The following is a 15,890-nucleotide window of genomic DNA, read 5'->3' as shown; positions in this document are numbered from 1 at the left end:
TTTGGAGTTGTTTTGAGAGAATCTGTCCAAGTGGTATCTTGGTGACTGTCCTTGCTTTGACCTTGCATAGCCAAAAGGCTCCTTCCAGGTGAGGGGGGGTTGGTGGTGTTGCTACAGACGTACAGCCAGATAAGCCACACACGGCAGCACGGGTAAACGTCACACACCGCCATTGAGGGAAAAGAGCAAATGCAGTCGCTTCCAGGATTGCCAGCTTGATGGTTCTAATTAGATTAGATCAAGAACAGAGGCAGAGAACAAGTTGCGTGCAAGTCTCCTGCTGCCTCTCTCTTCAGTTCTCTGCACGGTTAGGATGACGACTGGACAAAATAATTTATGTGGTGATAGCCAGAGTGCTTCTTAACACTTTGTGTTCTCCCCTCTCCCCTGCAGCTCTCACTGATGTTTCCAGCAGGCTTCCTTTGGCCCTGGCTCTGTTTTATTTCTTCAGCCCTAACCTTGCCACATGAATCAGATCAAAAGTACTTGGGGTTCTCCTGTTAACAGATTTCCTTTCCTGATTGCCAGAGCCAGGAGCGGTGGGACACCTGAGTTTTACTGAGATTCTGGACACATCTCTCAAGGTCAGCTGGCAAGAACCTGTAGAGAAAAATGGCATCATTACAGGCAAGTATCAACTGCTATCCTGGTTATTTTTTTATTATTATTTTTTTAATTGTGTGTAGCATTGCAGTGCAAAAATTTTTGCGTAATAGAGCATTTAGGAAGAACTGGCTACTGCGAGCGCTGGTTTCCTGGTCCCTCTTTTGGGTAATTGAAATGTCAGCTAGGGCAAGTTATAGAAAGTATGGGTCCAATTACTGGCAGCTCATGATTGTGGTCACTGAAAAGGCAGCCTGTGTTAGAAATCACTCCCCGTGGAGTCTTGTTAAATCTTCCCTGACCTCCACCTGTGCTACTAAATTTCTGAAACTTTGTGAGACAGTGTTTGGCCTTTGCCCCAAAGGTGGGGGGTTCCTACGTGGAGTTTACAGCTGCAAAATCTGGATTGGCATTGCTAAGATTTGCAATCAAGAACAAGCTTGAAATCAGCGGTACCCTTCATCTGTGATCAAGTGGTCTGGCTGCGGACTGCGTGACAGCATTTGCATGTCATTACTTAATTTTGTATAAACCATCACAAGGGTTCAGAACTCTCTTGTTTCTCTTTGATGAGCTTGCCATTTGACAAGCTATTTATCTATTTGCTGAATGCCAGTGTAGATACAACATCAGCAACTTCATTATTTTTCATAAAGGAAGCTATAAATAGTTGAGAAAAACCCTAGTTCTTATCACAGAGGCAATATTGTTTTCAGATGGGAAACTATTACAGCTGCACAGGATGGCCATCCCACTTAACAAAGGCTTTCAAGGATTTGAAGTGCAAGAAAGCTCCCAAATTTTAAATTACTGGAGCTAAAAATAATAGCTGGAAAGGGAGAAGATAATTTCACATGCATCAAAACATTTTGTTTTGGGAGCATTGACATTGAAAAGTTTAATTTAAAAAAAAAAGTTGTTATAATTTGTAAAAATTAAATACATTGTAGGAGTTGAAAAAGAAAAAAAAACCAACAGACTTTCTGGCCCCTGAATATTGAAATGTTATATCGGTCTAATTTCCTAAAGCATTTTAACTTTGACAGGTGTAATTATTTTGGTAGCACTTGCGCTTGACAGTGTTCTCTCTGTGTATCTATAACATGCGCCATTTGTACATTTGTACGTGTGTCTTCCGTGCTGTTTATAGTATATGTGGTCCTCATGGAGATCATCTTGTGCCTTTATACCACAGTAACCTTCCTGAAATATGCATTGATTTAAGTGGTTTGAGAACAGAAACTACAGACTTCTGAAAGCAGAGCAGTATTTTTTCAGTGAAGATGCCCAGAGCCTTCAAGCCTAATTTATTAACTTTAGGTACCTAAATCCAAGTCTATCCGAGTAAGATGACGTTAAGCACGCATTAGCAGCACTATGCTTAGCGTTGCAGAATTGCTTTACTAGAAACAAGCTGCTGCCTCCCAGAATAGGTTGAAACCTGGTGGAGCACGATGATGGACCGTGTTATATTTGGGGCAAGTTGTTTCAGACAGAATTAACCCACGAAGCTCTACTGTTCACAATGAAACACCAGTGTAAAAGCACCCAGCAAACTTTATATGGAAAAAGAAATGCCCTTAATGATGCAAAATTGCATTAGGGCTAGAAGAAAAGAATAGCAAAATTGTTCGTGCCCTGAGTACCTCACAGGTTTATAGAGGGCTGCTCGGCGGTCTGAGCGCTTAGGGAGGCAATTCTTCTTCATTTCTGCTCATTGATATCTTTACTGGACCTTCTTGTTCCATGCAGCAGAGCTGGGAGGAGGAAGGCACGGAGGGTGGTGCCCAGCAGCCAGCCTGCTCTGGGAAATTGCCCATTACTCTTGCTGTAAATTTCGGTATCTTCCTCGTTCTCTCAGTAAACAGTGATTTATGAGGACCTGGATGTAGACGGACAGTTTGTGATTGGGTGTACTGCTCTCTTGTAGAGAATTTACTCCAGATCAACAGAAAATTATTTCTGAAACTCCTCTGGTCATTAGTTTCCGTTAGGCAGCATTTTGTGGAGAGGGTGTAGAGCCAAAGCATACGGGAAGGCTCTGTGGCACCTTTCCTCTTCTCGCTCACACTGAAGCCAGAGGAAACACTTAGCCCAGGCCGGCTGGACTCCCCCGTGCGCATTTCTGGCAGCGGTCGCGTCTGTAAAACAGAGGGCGCGTTTTCACCAGCCACATGGCCTACAGTTCTGCCCATCTGTCAGTCATTGTGGCTTAAGTGCTACTTGGGGGTACGGTGGATGTTGTTCCTTTCCTTCAGCATTTTTTCATCTATTTTTGTTATGCATGATTACGTTTGGTTTTGTGTCTGCTCGGGATGTATGTATTTTCTGTTTGCCTTTTTATATGACTGGAATTTAAATATACTTTCAAGAGTGAAATACCCAACCGTAAATGATGCCTCTTTCCTTTTCTTCAATTTACACGTGAACTCAGGATATTTTTGCTGGTGAACATTTTTTCAGTGAACAAATGCGTAGAGACTGTGTGCCTAATGGATGGGAAAGCTGGGTCTTGGCCCTGTAATCACAAGGGATAAAACGTAAAATATTCAAAGAATAATCACCAACATTTCGTGCGTATCCAAAGCATATCTAGTTGGGAGAGAAGATATCTCAATCACTTAAGATTCCGTAGTGCATGGTAGATGAAACTTTCTATTTTTTGTAAGCAACAAATGGATAAGGAGAGCTTTAAAAGTCCCCAGCTTATCTCCTGGTTGTTTATGGCCTTGAGCAACCTGTTTTGTTTTATTCTGAGGTGATACTCCCTGATTCCCTCTACCAGCGCCACGTGTAGGGTTCAGAGCAGGCGTCGCAGGGTCGTCCCCAGCTCCCAGGCAGACAGATGAGCCGGAGCACGGCCTTTGCCCAGCTTCTGCCCCATCCCTGGCTGCACACGGGCGTTCTGCTGGCTGGGGACACGGCTGCTAGTTTTGTGTCCTCTGTTGGGAAGTGCGGAGAGGCACAACTGCACCTTCCTCAGACTCCTCATTCTCCCACCTTGCCCTGCCCGGAACAAATAGCAGCCACAGCTTTTGGAAGAAAGGAGGGTTTGTGACGGGCATCCTGTTTGCAACTCCTTTGTGCCTCTTCACTGAGCATCAAATAGAGTGGACAGTCATCCCCTGCCTTTCTGTTCACCCTCTATTAATAAAGGCAATAGAGGCCTTAAATTTTGTCAACATCTTCACACAGATTATAATCTTGCCTGTACTGCATAAACTCTGATCGCTGGTAAATGATTCTCAAGTCTTCTCAGAAAGCATCAAAATGCCACGGTGCCTCTGAGATATTGGTAAATTACTGACTTAATTAATTCCCGTCTGAAGCTTATTTAAACTGGCTCCAGATGAGCATTCAGGAGTTTTTCCCTTTCCCCTAGGTAGTGCATAGTCAGACAAGCAGTTGTGGAGTAGCTGGAATTGTTGAATTCTCTTTATCACTGCCCCCTCACCTGAAACAAAATTCATGACTGTGTGAGTACTCTGAGCCCATTTTCATGCAAAATTAGGTTAACATGAATCAGCGATGGCAGCTAGCACCGGAGGAAGGATAACATCTCACACCTCTCAAACCCTCGCAGAAGTATTTGTCTCATCATGCTTTTAGTTCATGAGATGACATTTCCTTGTTGATCAATATCATAAGGTATTTTGCTACATCAATTTGTTTATGTTAATCTGCTTATCTTGTCTTTTTTTTAAAAGAAAAAATAAGGGCAAAAAACCTCAAGCCCCCCCAGGTGGTCTGAATTCCTCCTCTTAGGTGATGGGGAACAGGAGCCCAGCAGGGAGTTTCTCTAGCCAGCTTGCCTCGCGCATGGTTTGCTCAGCGGGGTTCCTTTCTGTTAGTCCTTTTCACTCACTTCCATTTCATAGGCATTCAGGAGCTGTGTGTATTCCCCTCCCCCAGTCAAATCACAAAGAAAGCTGCAATCAAGCAAACTTTTCCGGCGTGCTCTCTAGAGACAGGCACAGTAAGGGTCAAATGGGTCAAACGAGAATGAAGTGGGACTGGGCAGGAGGAGGACAAGCAGGTTTGGAGGTAAAATTGAGGACATCAGACAGCAGAAAAGTTCTTGGAAGGCAAATGGTTATAAAAGTGATAAAAAGGAGAGTCTGGTTATGATAGGAGAATAATATGGAGGTCAGGGTGAGTGCAGTTTTGGACAATACATTGGCTACACTGTGGTTTTGAAAGAAAGGATAATGATTCACCCTGCTAAAGGATTTGTGCTAGGAGCAAGCAGTGGGGAGTAGAGGTTTTTCAGTTCCTGGAAGATTCCCACAATGTTCCTCCCTGATTGTTATTGTCGGATTTGTATTTCTAGATATACAGCAGTGAAGGTTACTTCAGCCTGGAAAGGGAGTAGCTCTACTAAGCACGTATAGATTTTTAATTAGACATTCTAGCTGGTGAGAAGATGTTTTATATTCTGGTGTTTCTTCCTATTCACTTTGCAGAGTTCACAAAATGAAAGTCCACCCTTCTGCAAGATTATCCCCAGGATTCCTAGCCATTTCATAGCAAGCGCTGTGTAGTCATAGAAAAAGAGACAGACTGTTGAGACTCCATGCCCTTCCCCATCTGTAATCTGACGGGCAGATGATACCTCATGGGGTACCTACATCAGCGGCTTGCTGGAAATAACAATAGTAGAAAAATAGTTGGGTATTTTAGCCAGTGTTTACTTCAACTTCTTTTTTTCTGCTTATAAAAGGTGACCATAATGAGGTAGAGCAGGAAACAAGTCATACCACCATTGACCACACGCAAATCTTGCAGAAGCAGGAATCTGCCACTCTCTGGGTTACTGCAGAACTGTACTTTAGAAGAAAATCTAGACCCCACCACTGCTACAGCCCCCTGACTTCTGCGTAATGGTTTTTCAGGGTACCAGATCTCCTGGGAGGTGTATGGCAGGAATGAATCCCGTCTTGCCCGCACGCTACCCAACACGACACTGGAGTACAAGATCACGGGGCTGTCGTCTCTCACCACCTACACAATCGAGGTGGCAGCTGTGACCGCAAAAGGGAGCGGATGGGTCACGTCCTCCACCATCTCTTCTGGTGTGCCCCCAGGTTGGTAAAACTCCATGAAACAAATGAAAATGGGCTGATTCTTCATGTTTCTGTGTTCCAAAGATCACAAATTACTTAGGTTCCATAACAATAAAAATGGTTTTGTTTATAAAGCATTGGAATTCTTTACCCCATAATTTAAATTTAATTTTTAGAACAGTTTAAAACATCAACATGAACACGCTTCCAAATTAAAATTACCAGGAAGTTGAGGCAGTTCAATACAAATACAAAAAAAAAGTTGCAGGGGTGGCCGAAGGAGCAGAAAAAGTAATAAAGTGGATACAATACAGAATCTCTTGGCATTTACAAAGTAACATAAGAGGAAAGCCTGAATCAATTCGCAACGTGTTGCTTTTGGAGAAAAATAGAGTCTGGATGCCGTTAAAAGGGAAAGGTTTTTCCATTTATAAGTACTATAGCTTACGTCACCTGTGAGAGGACAGTTGTCTAATGAAACTAAAATCTTATTTACAACATCTGGGGATTGTGGCCTGAGAAAGATTTGGGAGGAGGTACTGAATTGTCTGAGTTACTCTTCGGGCACCTGGGAATTTAGCTTTTTTGCATTTTGTTTTTAAAATTCTGCACTCTTCCTGATCCAGTATAGAAAGCAAACTAAAAAGCCAGTTCTCACATCAAACAAGCAGTTTCAGTTAATTAATAGGTGATAGAAGTAGAGTTTTCCAAAGTGGAGCAGTAGTGTACGTCACTGATGGTAATCCAGTTTTTCCCTTTTCTGGTATTTTTGAACTTGCCTTTCTTTTCCCTAATCATGGGTAATTGTGACAAGCTGTAGACTAGATCGATGCCATGCTCCCTGTTCTTAGCCAGATAACACCGTTATTCGATTTGCTCAGGGTTAGTTTATTGATCATAGTTCCCACAAATGTGAAGTAAGAATCAGGAAACATTCTGTATTCATGCATATGTGAAATATATGCCAAAAAGCTGCCCATTTTTTGCCTGTTACATTTACACATAGTACAACATTATGAATGATTACTGATTATAACACTAATTTCCATTACTTATGAATGCAGGTACTATTGGGAATTTATTCTAAACAATCTATATTTAATCTCTTTCCTGTGCTTGCTTTTGTTCGTAATTCAGATAATATTAAAAATGTAAATGCTGCTGTAAGCTTGACTGATGTGAGGCAAAGATCTGATTGGAGCTGCAGATTTTTCCCCATAGAAGGTCACCTTCTTTTTTTGCAGCAGAAATTTTTAACAATTCATCTACTTGATTCAGGTCTCAGAAATGCCCTCTAAAATCCATCTATTGTGGGTCAATATGAGAATTACAAAATCTTCCCCATACACTACCCAAAAATTTGAGTCTTTCTGTTGTTTAATATATTAAAGTTGAATGTACTTTAAGAAGTAAGTAAAAATTATTGTCATTTAGTTCTGGAGAAACAGAATTACGGTGGAATTAGGTGACTAAGCAAGTGACTTGGCAGATCTGGAGCTGCCACCACGCTGAGCCACCAAGCTTTGTCAGTTCCCTAAAAGAGTAGCTGTAATTCTGTAGATGGGCTCTTTCTTTTCTTGTTTGATCTGTAAAAATGTGGTGCCTGCCCAGAGCAGCAGAAACAGTAATGCTGTACGTAATACTCTGCCAAAAAGAAAAAAACCCACAGCTATTTGCTAGATTATAATTGTTACGCAGGTATTTTGTATGCTGACACATTGAATGTCAACCTGTGTTGCTGGGCCCCAGACGAAGAGCATTTCCACCTCTCATTTGCATCTCTTTCTTCAGAACTCCCAGGTGCTCCGTCCAACCTGGTGATTTCCAACATCAGCCCTCGCTCTGCCACGCTTCAGTTCCGGCCAGGGTATGATGGCAAAACCTCCATCTCCAAGTGGATAGTTGAAGGCCAGGTATGTCGCTGACAAAAAGCTCTTAATGAAGTTCCTGAGGGGTTAAAACGGGTCTAAATAGCTAAACAGCAAATTGCTTTTTGGATTACAGTTTTTGTTTAACGTTGGATCGAATATCTTCAGTTAATGGCCTGGTGGTCACTGTTCAGGGAGTCCTGGAAAGGTTGGAACGCAAGGGATCTCGAGAGGCTTAGCTGAGAAATGTCTGTGCAGTAGCCAGTGAGAAAAGGGCCGTATGAATGCTGTAACTTCTGTTCACAGGAACAAAAGAAAAATATGATCTATAATATATATATATATGTGAGAATGCTTATTCTTGAAATAACTGACATGGATTTTTGTAAAGCAGCTTTGCTTATGTTCAGAAGATGACCAGATGCAGCGTTAAGCAATACATACAGCAGAGCTTAAGTCCATCCATTTATTTTAAAAAGGATTTGAAACCTGTGTTAAGTGTATCTTCAAACCAGATGCAAACCTGGCATTATTATCTCATAGAGTCAGAAGTGTAGCAAGAATTGCACTGAACAGTAAAGATACCGTTTTTCATGAGACTGAGTGTATTTTTCTATCTTATAGTGGAATATACTGAGGTTTTCTATCCAGGCCTCTAAATACGAACAGGATGAATTCTCGTCTTCATCAGCTTTAAACAATATCCCTCTTTCTGCTGTCATTATGCCTTGGAGGAGTTATATATTCCTCATTTGTTCTCCTGACAGATGAGCTTTGCTTCTTCCTTTCCACCCACAGATCTTTATAAATAATATAATCTGTTTTTAAGACCAAATGTTGGACTTCTTAAATCACCGTCACCACTTAGACATGTTGATACAATCACTTCACTCGGTAATGAGATTGTTGTGAACAAGTTGGTACATTTTGTACCGTTTACATACACATTATTGCACATTACAGAATTAAACATTGAAACCCTGTAATATGGTGGCTTGGCACATTATGAGAAGCATTTTTGTGCCGGAGCACCACAATGATATTGCTAGGAATTTGTTAATTCTGTGAGTTGCAGAACACTACTGAGGTGAAATAAATTTGAATGCTTTAATAAAATTTAATAATTACCATGAAGTTCATCTGCATCCTTGAAGAGCCCCGGGTACAAATAATCGTTGAAGGGATCTTGGCGTTCAGGGAGGGACGGGAGGATCTTTCTCATTCACAAACACTCATCGACATCTCTTGTGTTGCTAGAAAAGTCAAGGGGTTAGTGGTTCTGGGTCCAGGAATATTTGCTCCATTTGGGGAAGGGGACTCTTTTGCAGAGTCCGGGCAGTTCTTTTCACCACAGCTACCCTGCAAGTTTCTTCTGCACCATACTTCACTGCTTAGCTTTGGCACAACAAGAAATGTTGTTCCAAGTGGATTTAATTTAAAGAAAAAAATATTGCTCTCATGATTAACAAAACTCTTTTCAGGTATGCAGGAAAATTGGTGACTCCTTAAGGATACAGGAAATCCTGTTTCCAGGATGACAGCTGCATATAATCCTCTCTTCACAGCCCCTTTCTACCAGCCCTTCACTCAAAGTCTCTTCTCTCTTGAAGTGCAATTTCACAGGACCTTTAGCCAATCTAAACCAGAGCTCTCATTGTCCTCCTCCTGTTCCCTCTCCTCATACCCATTACTCTTACCAAGACTTTCTTACTCCTGCCTTCCGCATGCACTGATTCTGATGTGATCACACCCAGAGCTGCTGCAAGACTTGATCCAGCCAAGAACAAATGCGTTCCCTGCACAGGCTGTGTGTGTGATCGGAAGAGCAGCATTGCAAGGGGAGGGGATGAGAACATTGTAGTGGGAGCAGAGAGGAGGGCAGGAATGCCTCCATCCTGACTTGGATCTAAGCTGCTGTGGACCTGCCCTCTGGACTTCACAGGTTGTTCTGCCTACCTTTTAAAGACACACAAGCTTTCACAAAACGGCTGCCGGTGACACCTGTGTTCACTTATGCCTTTCATGTAGTCTGTTCTAAGCAGTGGTATGTCTGTGCTGGGATGCAGACTACTGTTGCAACATCTGTATTTTAGCAGAGACAACCATAATTGTTCCTTAGGACTATGTTAGATGGAAGGGCAGTGGTTATACCCAACCTACAACAGTATTTTCTAAACAGAAATATAGGGAGGACTTTTTCCTCTAGATCTTTCATTCACCGGCCCATGGACAGCTTTTAATAGCCCTGTTAAGTGTTTCATGCCTCAGCATTAAATTAAAAGCCACTTAAGGTATGGTTTTGCATACCGTGATTTTAAAACAGGTGGTATAGCAGAGTGATAGGGATCCCATTGAACTATAAAGCACTAATCTATATGTTCTAGTGTGCTTTTCAATTAATCAGTTGAATGAGAGAATTAAGATTCTGTCCAAGCAGTTACAGGGACTGCATCTCCATCCATTTGCATATTTTTTGAACATTAGCCTTTCTGAAAGCTTGCAGCAAGGTGCAGAGTAGCTGAAAACAGCTAATAGCTTGGGAAAAAAAAATATGTTGCAGTTTACTAAAGACCTTGTACAGCGTGATCGCTCCTGGAAGGAGGAGAACTAGGTCAGTGTCCCCACGTGTCGGTTCCCTCTGGGCTGTACTTCTGCTGTCGGTGGGTTCATGACAAAGCATGACCAACAAGCACATGGTACTGTCATGCACTTCGTCTCTGCCCCCCTCTGTACAGCTGGGTGAGAGCTTTGCATGGACGTCCCTTACACAGTGTGTCTTCTCTTCCATCTCTACTGGGAACTTACCCTTTACTCTGAACATCTGAGTCCCTACAGACAAACTATATTCGCACACACAAACAAGCTGCCACCAACATATTTTTCTTCTTTGTTCCTTTATGTGGCGCAAAGCTTCCTTGATAAGGGCAGGTCTAGAAAATGTTCCAAGTATTCCATTTTGGCTAAGTGCCATTTTTGAAGCCTGATACTTCATGAACAATTTGGATGAAAAACACAGCTGGGAATTCCAGTTGATGTGAAATTTTGAAAATCTGGCCTTAACTTCTGTTTTTTGTGCTGAGGTGTAAATTCACAGGAGCCACTGTGGAGTTAATTCTCAATTATGGCAATGAACATAAGAGGAGAATCAGGTCTTCAAGATTTTAGTGTTGGTAGGTACTGAAATATCAAGTGTTAAAAATCCCATTTCTGTGTTTCTAGTGAAGCTATGTCTGTACTTCTGAAGGGATTTCTTAAAAATCACTAGGCTGTTTCTTTTCCGTCATTACATCTAGACTCAAAGGGCTGGAGGAAACTAAATTTCCAAACAGAGAACTACAAAAAAGTACTAATACCATTTAAAAATATTTCTAACATTGTTTTTCCATTATGTACAGTATAATTAAAGAGAAGAGCAATATATGTAATTTAAAAGTTCTGCTGACACTTGTTCAGAAGGATCAGCAGTAACTGTCATGTGGCATCAACACTCACAGGTAATATCTCATCCCCAAAGAATTTCAGTAAATCCTTCCAAACATCCAGTACTTTCAGATACAGCTAGAGTATATATTGTCGACATTTTTTTTCTGGCAATTTGCAACCAAGAATGGCACTGAATCCCTATTGTTGTTCACATGGTTTTCATGTTTGCACACTCTACTGCTGCAATCAGGTTTCAGCTAATTTTTCTCATGCTAGATTTTTCCTGGGGTTTTGTCAGGAGAAGTACATAAATGACATCATCGTGATGGTGCCTTGGTAGGGGCTCGGTCCACAGCACCAAGCTTTCTTGGTGGCTGATTAGGAAAGCTGGGCTAACGTCTGCTGAGTTTGGTGTGTTTTTCTGATGATTAATGTTATTGTGCAGACAGCAGAAGACCTGTGGAACAGCTGAAGGCCACTAATAAAGCAGTATTGCAAGTCATGGAGCCATGAGTATGTGGGCTAATGTAGAGAGCTTTTGCGTAAAAGCATTATGGCTGTATGGGCTTGTAAAGCTGTGAGTTGGGAAAGACATTGTAACCTTAACCATGAATTTATCTGGTTTTGTGGGTGAAGTCAGTGACCCAGATAGGATTCATCCATTGTGTGAGGTGGTTGTCTTGGTGTTGTTTTTACTTTGGAGCTGGTAAATAAAGTGTCTGAAACTCCGACAATTTTATAACTTTGCCAATCTTTAAATCAAAAATGGCTGAATCGATTTAAGGATTTTGTAAGAAAAAAAATTGCACCCAGGCTGACATCCCGTGAACCGAATTTCTCCCAAAGCGATTTCAAATGTGTGAGTTATGGACCTCTATAATGAAAACTCTGACATATCTTGAACTATAGTAGAACACAGGGTACCTCTATCGTGTACAGAAACACTGTGTTTTCCTTTCCTGCAGTTAGTACTTTGTAACTGTTCAAAATTTTGGAAGCGTCACTGTCTTATACAAAATCTCACAGCAAATTATTTTTTCATTCTGAATTTTAATAGGTTTTGGTTCCTTTCAAGTAAAATTTCTGCAACTTTGCTGATACAGGACATTCCATCAGAAAGCGTTAAGTCATTTTATAAAATATGTAACATTTTCCTTGCTAAAAATGGAGAAACCAATGCATAGAAAAGTAAAGGGTTCTGACATCACTTACAGTATTGTTTTATGCTATCTCATTTCTGTAATAATAAATGAATATGCCATTTTATTGAATGTAATGCCTTGGGAACAGCTGAGAGATGGGAATGAATATGTGCTAACTTGTGATGGCTGATCATTCTCGAGAACCCTATGAAATGTCCTGGTGGACATAAGTGTCTTTGGCAGTCCTGGGGCCTCCTGGGGTTTGTGGCCTTACTGTGAGGAGAATTGTTAAGATGTAGAATGCACCTCTTAAGGGATTTTTATGCTGACAGTAACAGAAAAGTAGTGGGTGTGTTCTCATCTGCCTCCTAAAACAATGCACACATGAATATGTGTGCATCTGTCAACAAACATAATCCTTTTCTGAAGTTTGCATACTCTGTTATCCAAAACACAGCTACAAGAAAGAAGCCTCCAAATTAACTCTATTTTATGCACAGTGGCTCATAGTGGACTCTCTTGCCCCTCAAAGGACTCTTTTATCCTTACCACTGCCTGTAGTTCTTTTTGCCCCGTGGGAATCCCTTTGTACTCTGATTCTTGAAACCGATACGTTTCCTCTGATCTGACATCAGAGTGTTTCAGCAAAAATAATTTCCTTTTCCTTCAAGAGCCTGAAACTTGGAATCTGCTATAGATCTTGTGGAAGTTAAAAATATAGAAGCCCATCACTGAAGGTTCTCTTCCAAGACTCATTTCTGAGATTATTGCTAAATAAGTGAATCTTGTTTTGAGTAGCAGCGACCTAGAGTTTCGTGACTACATAAGTCAGAGGTCACGCAGAAGTCCCCAGGCTGTTCACCAAGCTACCCTGTAGCCATTCACCCTTCCATGCTGTTAGTTCGCAAAAAATCCCCACAAAAGCAGCGCACTTAAATTACGCTACTGATTTCAGTAGGTCTAACCCTTTGAGTTAGTTTCCCAAATGCTGGCACCAGATCCTGGGAACATTGCAAGGTATTATTCTAACTAAAGCAAGTTCCTGATCTATTTTTCTTAAAATCTTTTGCTGAATCACAGAACTATACCTGTGGTTCTCCCCCCCGCCCCCCTTTGTTATTACCTTTTCGCAGAAAATTAGTCCAAAAGTGGTTAATTGGGACCCCCACCTCCCAGTAGAGGTAGTGGCCGCCTGTTTACCAGCTGGTTCCTGAGCTTGGGAACAACCAACGTGCTGGGCTTGGTTGGTGTCTGCCATTTCCTCTTAGGCTGCATCCATTGTTCCTACTAGGGAGAGCATTCAAAACCAGAAAGCTGTCTCCTGGGACACCTTTCAAGGGTCTTGCCATAGTCTTGGGCACATACAAGATTTTGCTGCTTCTCAATCAGTAAAAGATCTTTAATATTTCCACCTTTGCAGCCAGCTGGTAAATGTCTGTCTGCAAAACAGGCAGGGGGTTTTGGGCACCTCTCAAGCTTGAGTCAATGTCAATTGTTCACAGTGCTGTGGGCCTCTGGGTCTGAACCACGTGGTCCTTAATGTGTATTAATGACCTGCGGGTTGCTGCATAACGATCGAAACCTGTGGTCTTTTTTTTTTTTTTTTTGCTATGCAAGAAATATTTTAAAAAGCTCTTACTGTTCTTAGACTACAAAAAGAAGACGGACTCACTACTGGGGATTATTTGCAGCCTCCAAAGCGCTGTGGATTGTTGCTATACAATTACTGCAGCACTTGAGGTGATGCTGTTAAGAGCAGTGTGTTTCACAAAAATAAGCATTTACTATAGGCTTTCTACAGTATTAATCAAAAACTCTTTTAATAAAAAGTGTTCTGTGTTTCCTTCACTGAAATCAACCCTCTCTTCCTTTCTTTGTTTAAGTAGTTTGGTGGTTTCGGTTTGGGTTTTTTTATATAAATTCTCTTTATCATCTCTTTGTTCTCTGGGTTCAGGTTAGGGCTGTTCTCTTTTACCACGCAGACCTGTCTCAGCTTGCTTCCCTTAAGCTTCTGCATCCATGGACTTTACTAAAATTGGGCTCAGATGGGACAGGGAATTTTAAAGGGCCCATAATCTTCACTGGCATCTATTTTATTTGTTGTTTGGTGTGTGGCAGCGTCCTTGATAACCAACAGGGCCAAAAGGCCCTTCAAGACCTGTGCAACCACATGAAAGCAGTCCTCTGCTAGGAAGATCACAGAGGCCTCTTTCACAGTGCAATGCAGAACTTATTTCTTTGGCCTAATTTTCCTTGTGTCATTTCTTCATGCACAAACATAAATATGCAGCACATCAAGTCCTGGGTGAGCGAAGAACTGAAACATCTATAAATAAATCAGGCTGCTTCTCCTGAAGGGGGCAAAAAAAAAGAGTGAATGAAACCTAATTTTCTATTTGAAGTACTTGGGGTATGCTAGACACTTTGGGCTACGTTGCCTACTGAGTGCTTTGACAGTGTCTGTGACACAAACTAGTGTACAGAACTTGTAAGAGCTCTGCCTAAAAAAAATTAAAGGAAATAGCTCTTTACACAGTGGGATGTGAGCTTCTGGAAGTTGTTGCCCCTACTATTTGAGGTAGTGTCAGAAGGTTAAAAAAGGATTAGGCATCTTCATGGATAGTAAGTCTGTAAATAGACACTAAAAGGAATAGCTGCCTGTGTGCCCTCTAATATCCTTTAGCCCATGGCTGGGGATACCAGGGTAGGGTGAGGGAATTGGACTACAGAAACTGCCCTTTGGGATAGGGTTGAAACATCAGAGTAAACATGCACAGTGTTGAGGATTTCTGTCAGGGAGTCTTGACTAAGGTCCCATGTGCCTCAGCACTTGTGGATCTCCAGAGCGAAGCCCAGCCATCTACCATCTCTCTTCTGTCTCCACGCTTCTACTGTGGCTCTTATGCACACAACCCTGCCTGCTGAAGCTGCCATCTTCCATGGTCCCATGACAGAATCTGGCCTTTCTATTGTGCCTTCATGACTCCAGAAAGCTGTATGGAAAGTAATGCCTTCACAGGGTTGTCAGGCCCCTGTGCTGGGAGATGGAGCTAGTATGCAGAATGAAGTCCCAGTTGTTGAAGAGGTGGCAGTCCCTGACCTGCTCCTTCACCTGGATGTTCACAAGTCCATGGGGCCGGATGGGATCCACCCGAGGATACTGACGGAGCTGGCGGAGGAGCTCACCAAGCCACTCCATCATTTATCAGCAGTCATGGTCAACTGCGGGGTTCCCAGATGACTGGAAACTAGCGAATGTGATGCCCATCTAGAAGAAGGGTCAGAAGGAGGATCCGGGGAACTACAGGCCTGTCAGCCTGGCGTCAGTGCCAGGAAAGGTCATGGAGCAGATCGTCTTGAATGCCATTACGCAGCACATGCGGGACACCAGGGGATCAGGCTCAGCCAGCATGGGTTTATGAAAGGGAGGTCCTGCCTCACTAACCTGGTCTCCTTCTACGATAAGGTGACCCGCTTGGTGGATGAGGGGAAGGCTGTGGATGTTGTCTACTTGGACTTTAGTAAGGCCTTTGACACTGTCTCCCACAGCATTCTCCTGGAGAAGCTGATGGCTCACGGCTTGGACAAGTGCACTCTGTGCTGGGTTAAAAACTGGCTGGACGGCCGAGCCCAGAGAATGGTGGTGAATGGAGGCAAATGCAGTTGGTGGCCGGTCACGAGTGGTGTTCCCCGGGGCTCCATGTTGGGGCCGATCCTGTTCAATATCTTCTTTGATGATCTGGATGAGGGGATTGAGTGCGCCCTCAGTAAATTTGCAGATGACACCAAGC

The 15,890-nt window shown here is 42.4% G+C and overlaps 1 protein-coding gene across 3 annotated transcripts in view; it reads left to right on the top strand.

Moving 5' to 3' along the window:
• SDK1 (sidekick cell adhesion molecule 1) overlaps positions 1 to 15,890 on the top strand; it is a 417,626-nt gene that overhangs the window by 313,841 nt on the left and 87,895 nt on the right. For all 3 annotated transcript variants that reach the window (XM_075104852.1, XM_075104851.1, XM_075104853.1), the window contains 3 exons: positions 529 to 627; positions 5,496 to 5,687; positions 7,458 to 7,579. In XM_075104852.1, the coding sequence (XP_074960953.1) occupies positions 529 to 627; positions 5,496 to 5,687; positions 7,458 to 7,579 (413 nt within the window). The remainder of the gene's footprint in view (positions 1 to 528; positions 628 to 5,495; positions 5,688 to 7,457; positions 7,580 to 15,890) is intronic.

Source organism: Phalacrocorax aristotelis, chromosome 10, assembly GCF_949628215.1.
Source record: "Phalacrocorax aristotelis chromosome 10, bGulAri2.1, whole genome shotgun sequence".
In the NCBI taxonomy this organism is placed as follows: Eukaryota; Metazoa; Chordata; class Aves; order Suliformes; family Phalacrocoracidae; genus Phalacrocorax; species Phalacrocorax aristotelis.
This window is presented reverse-complemented; position numbering and strand designations above follow the sequence as displayed.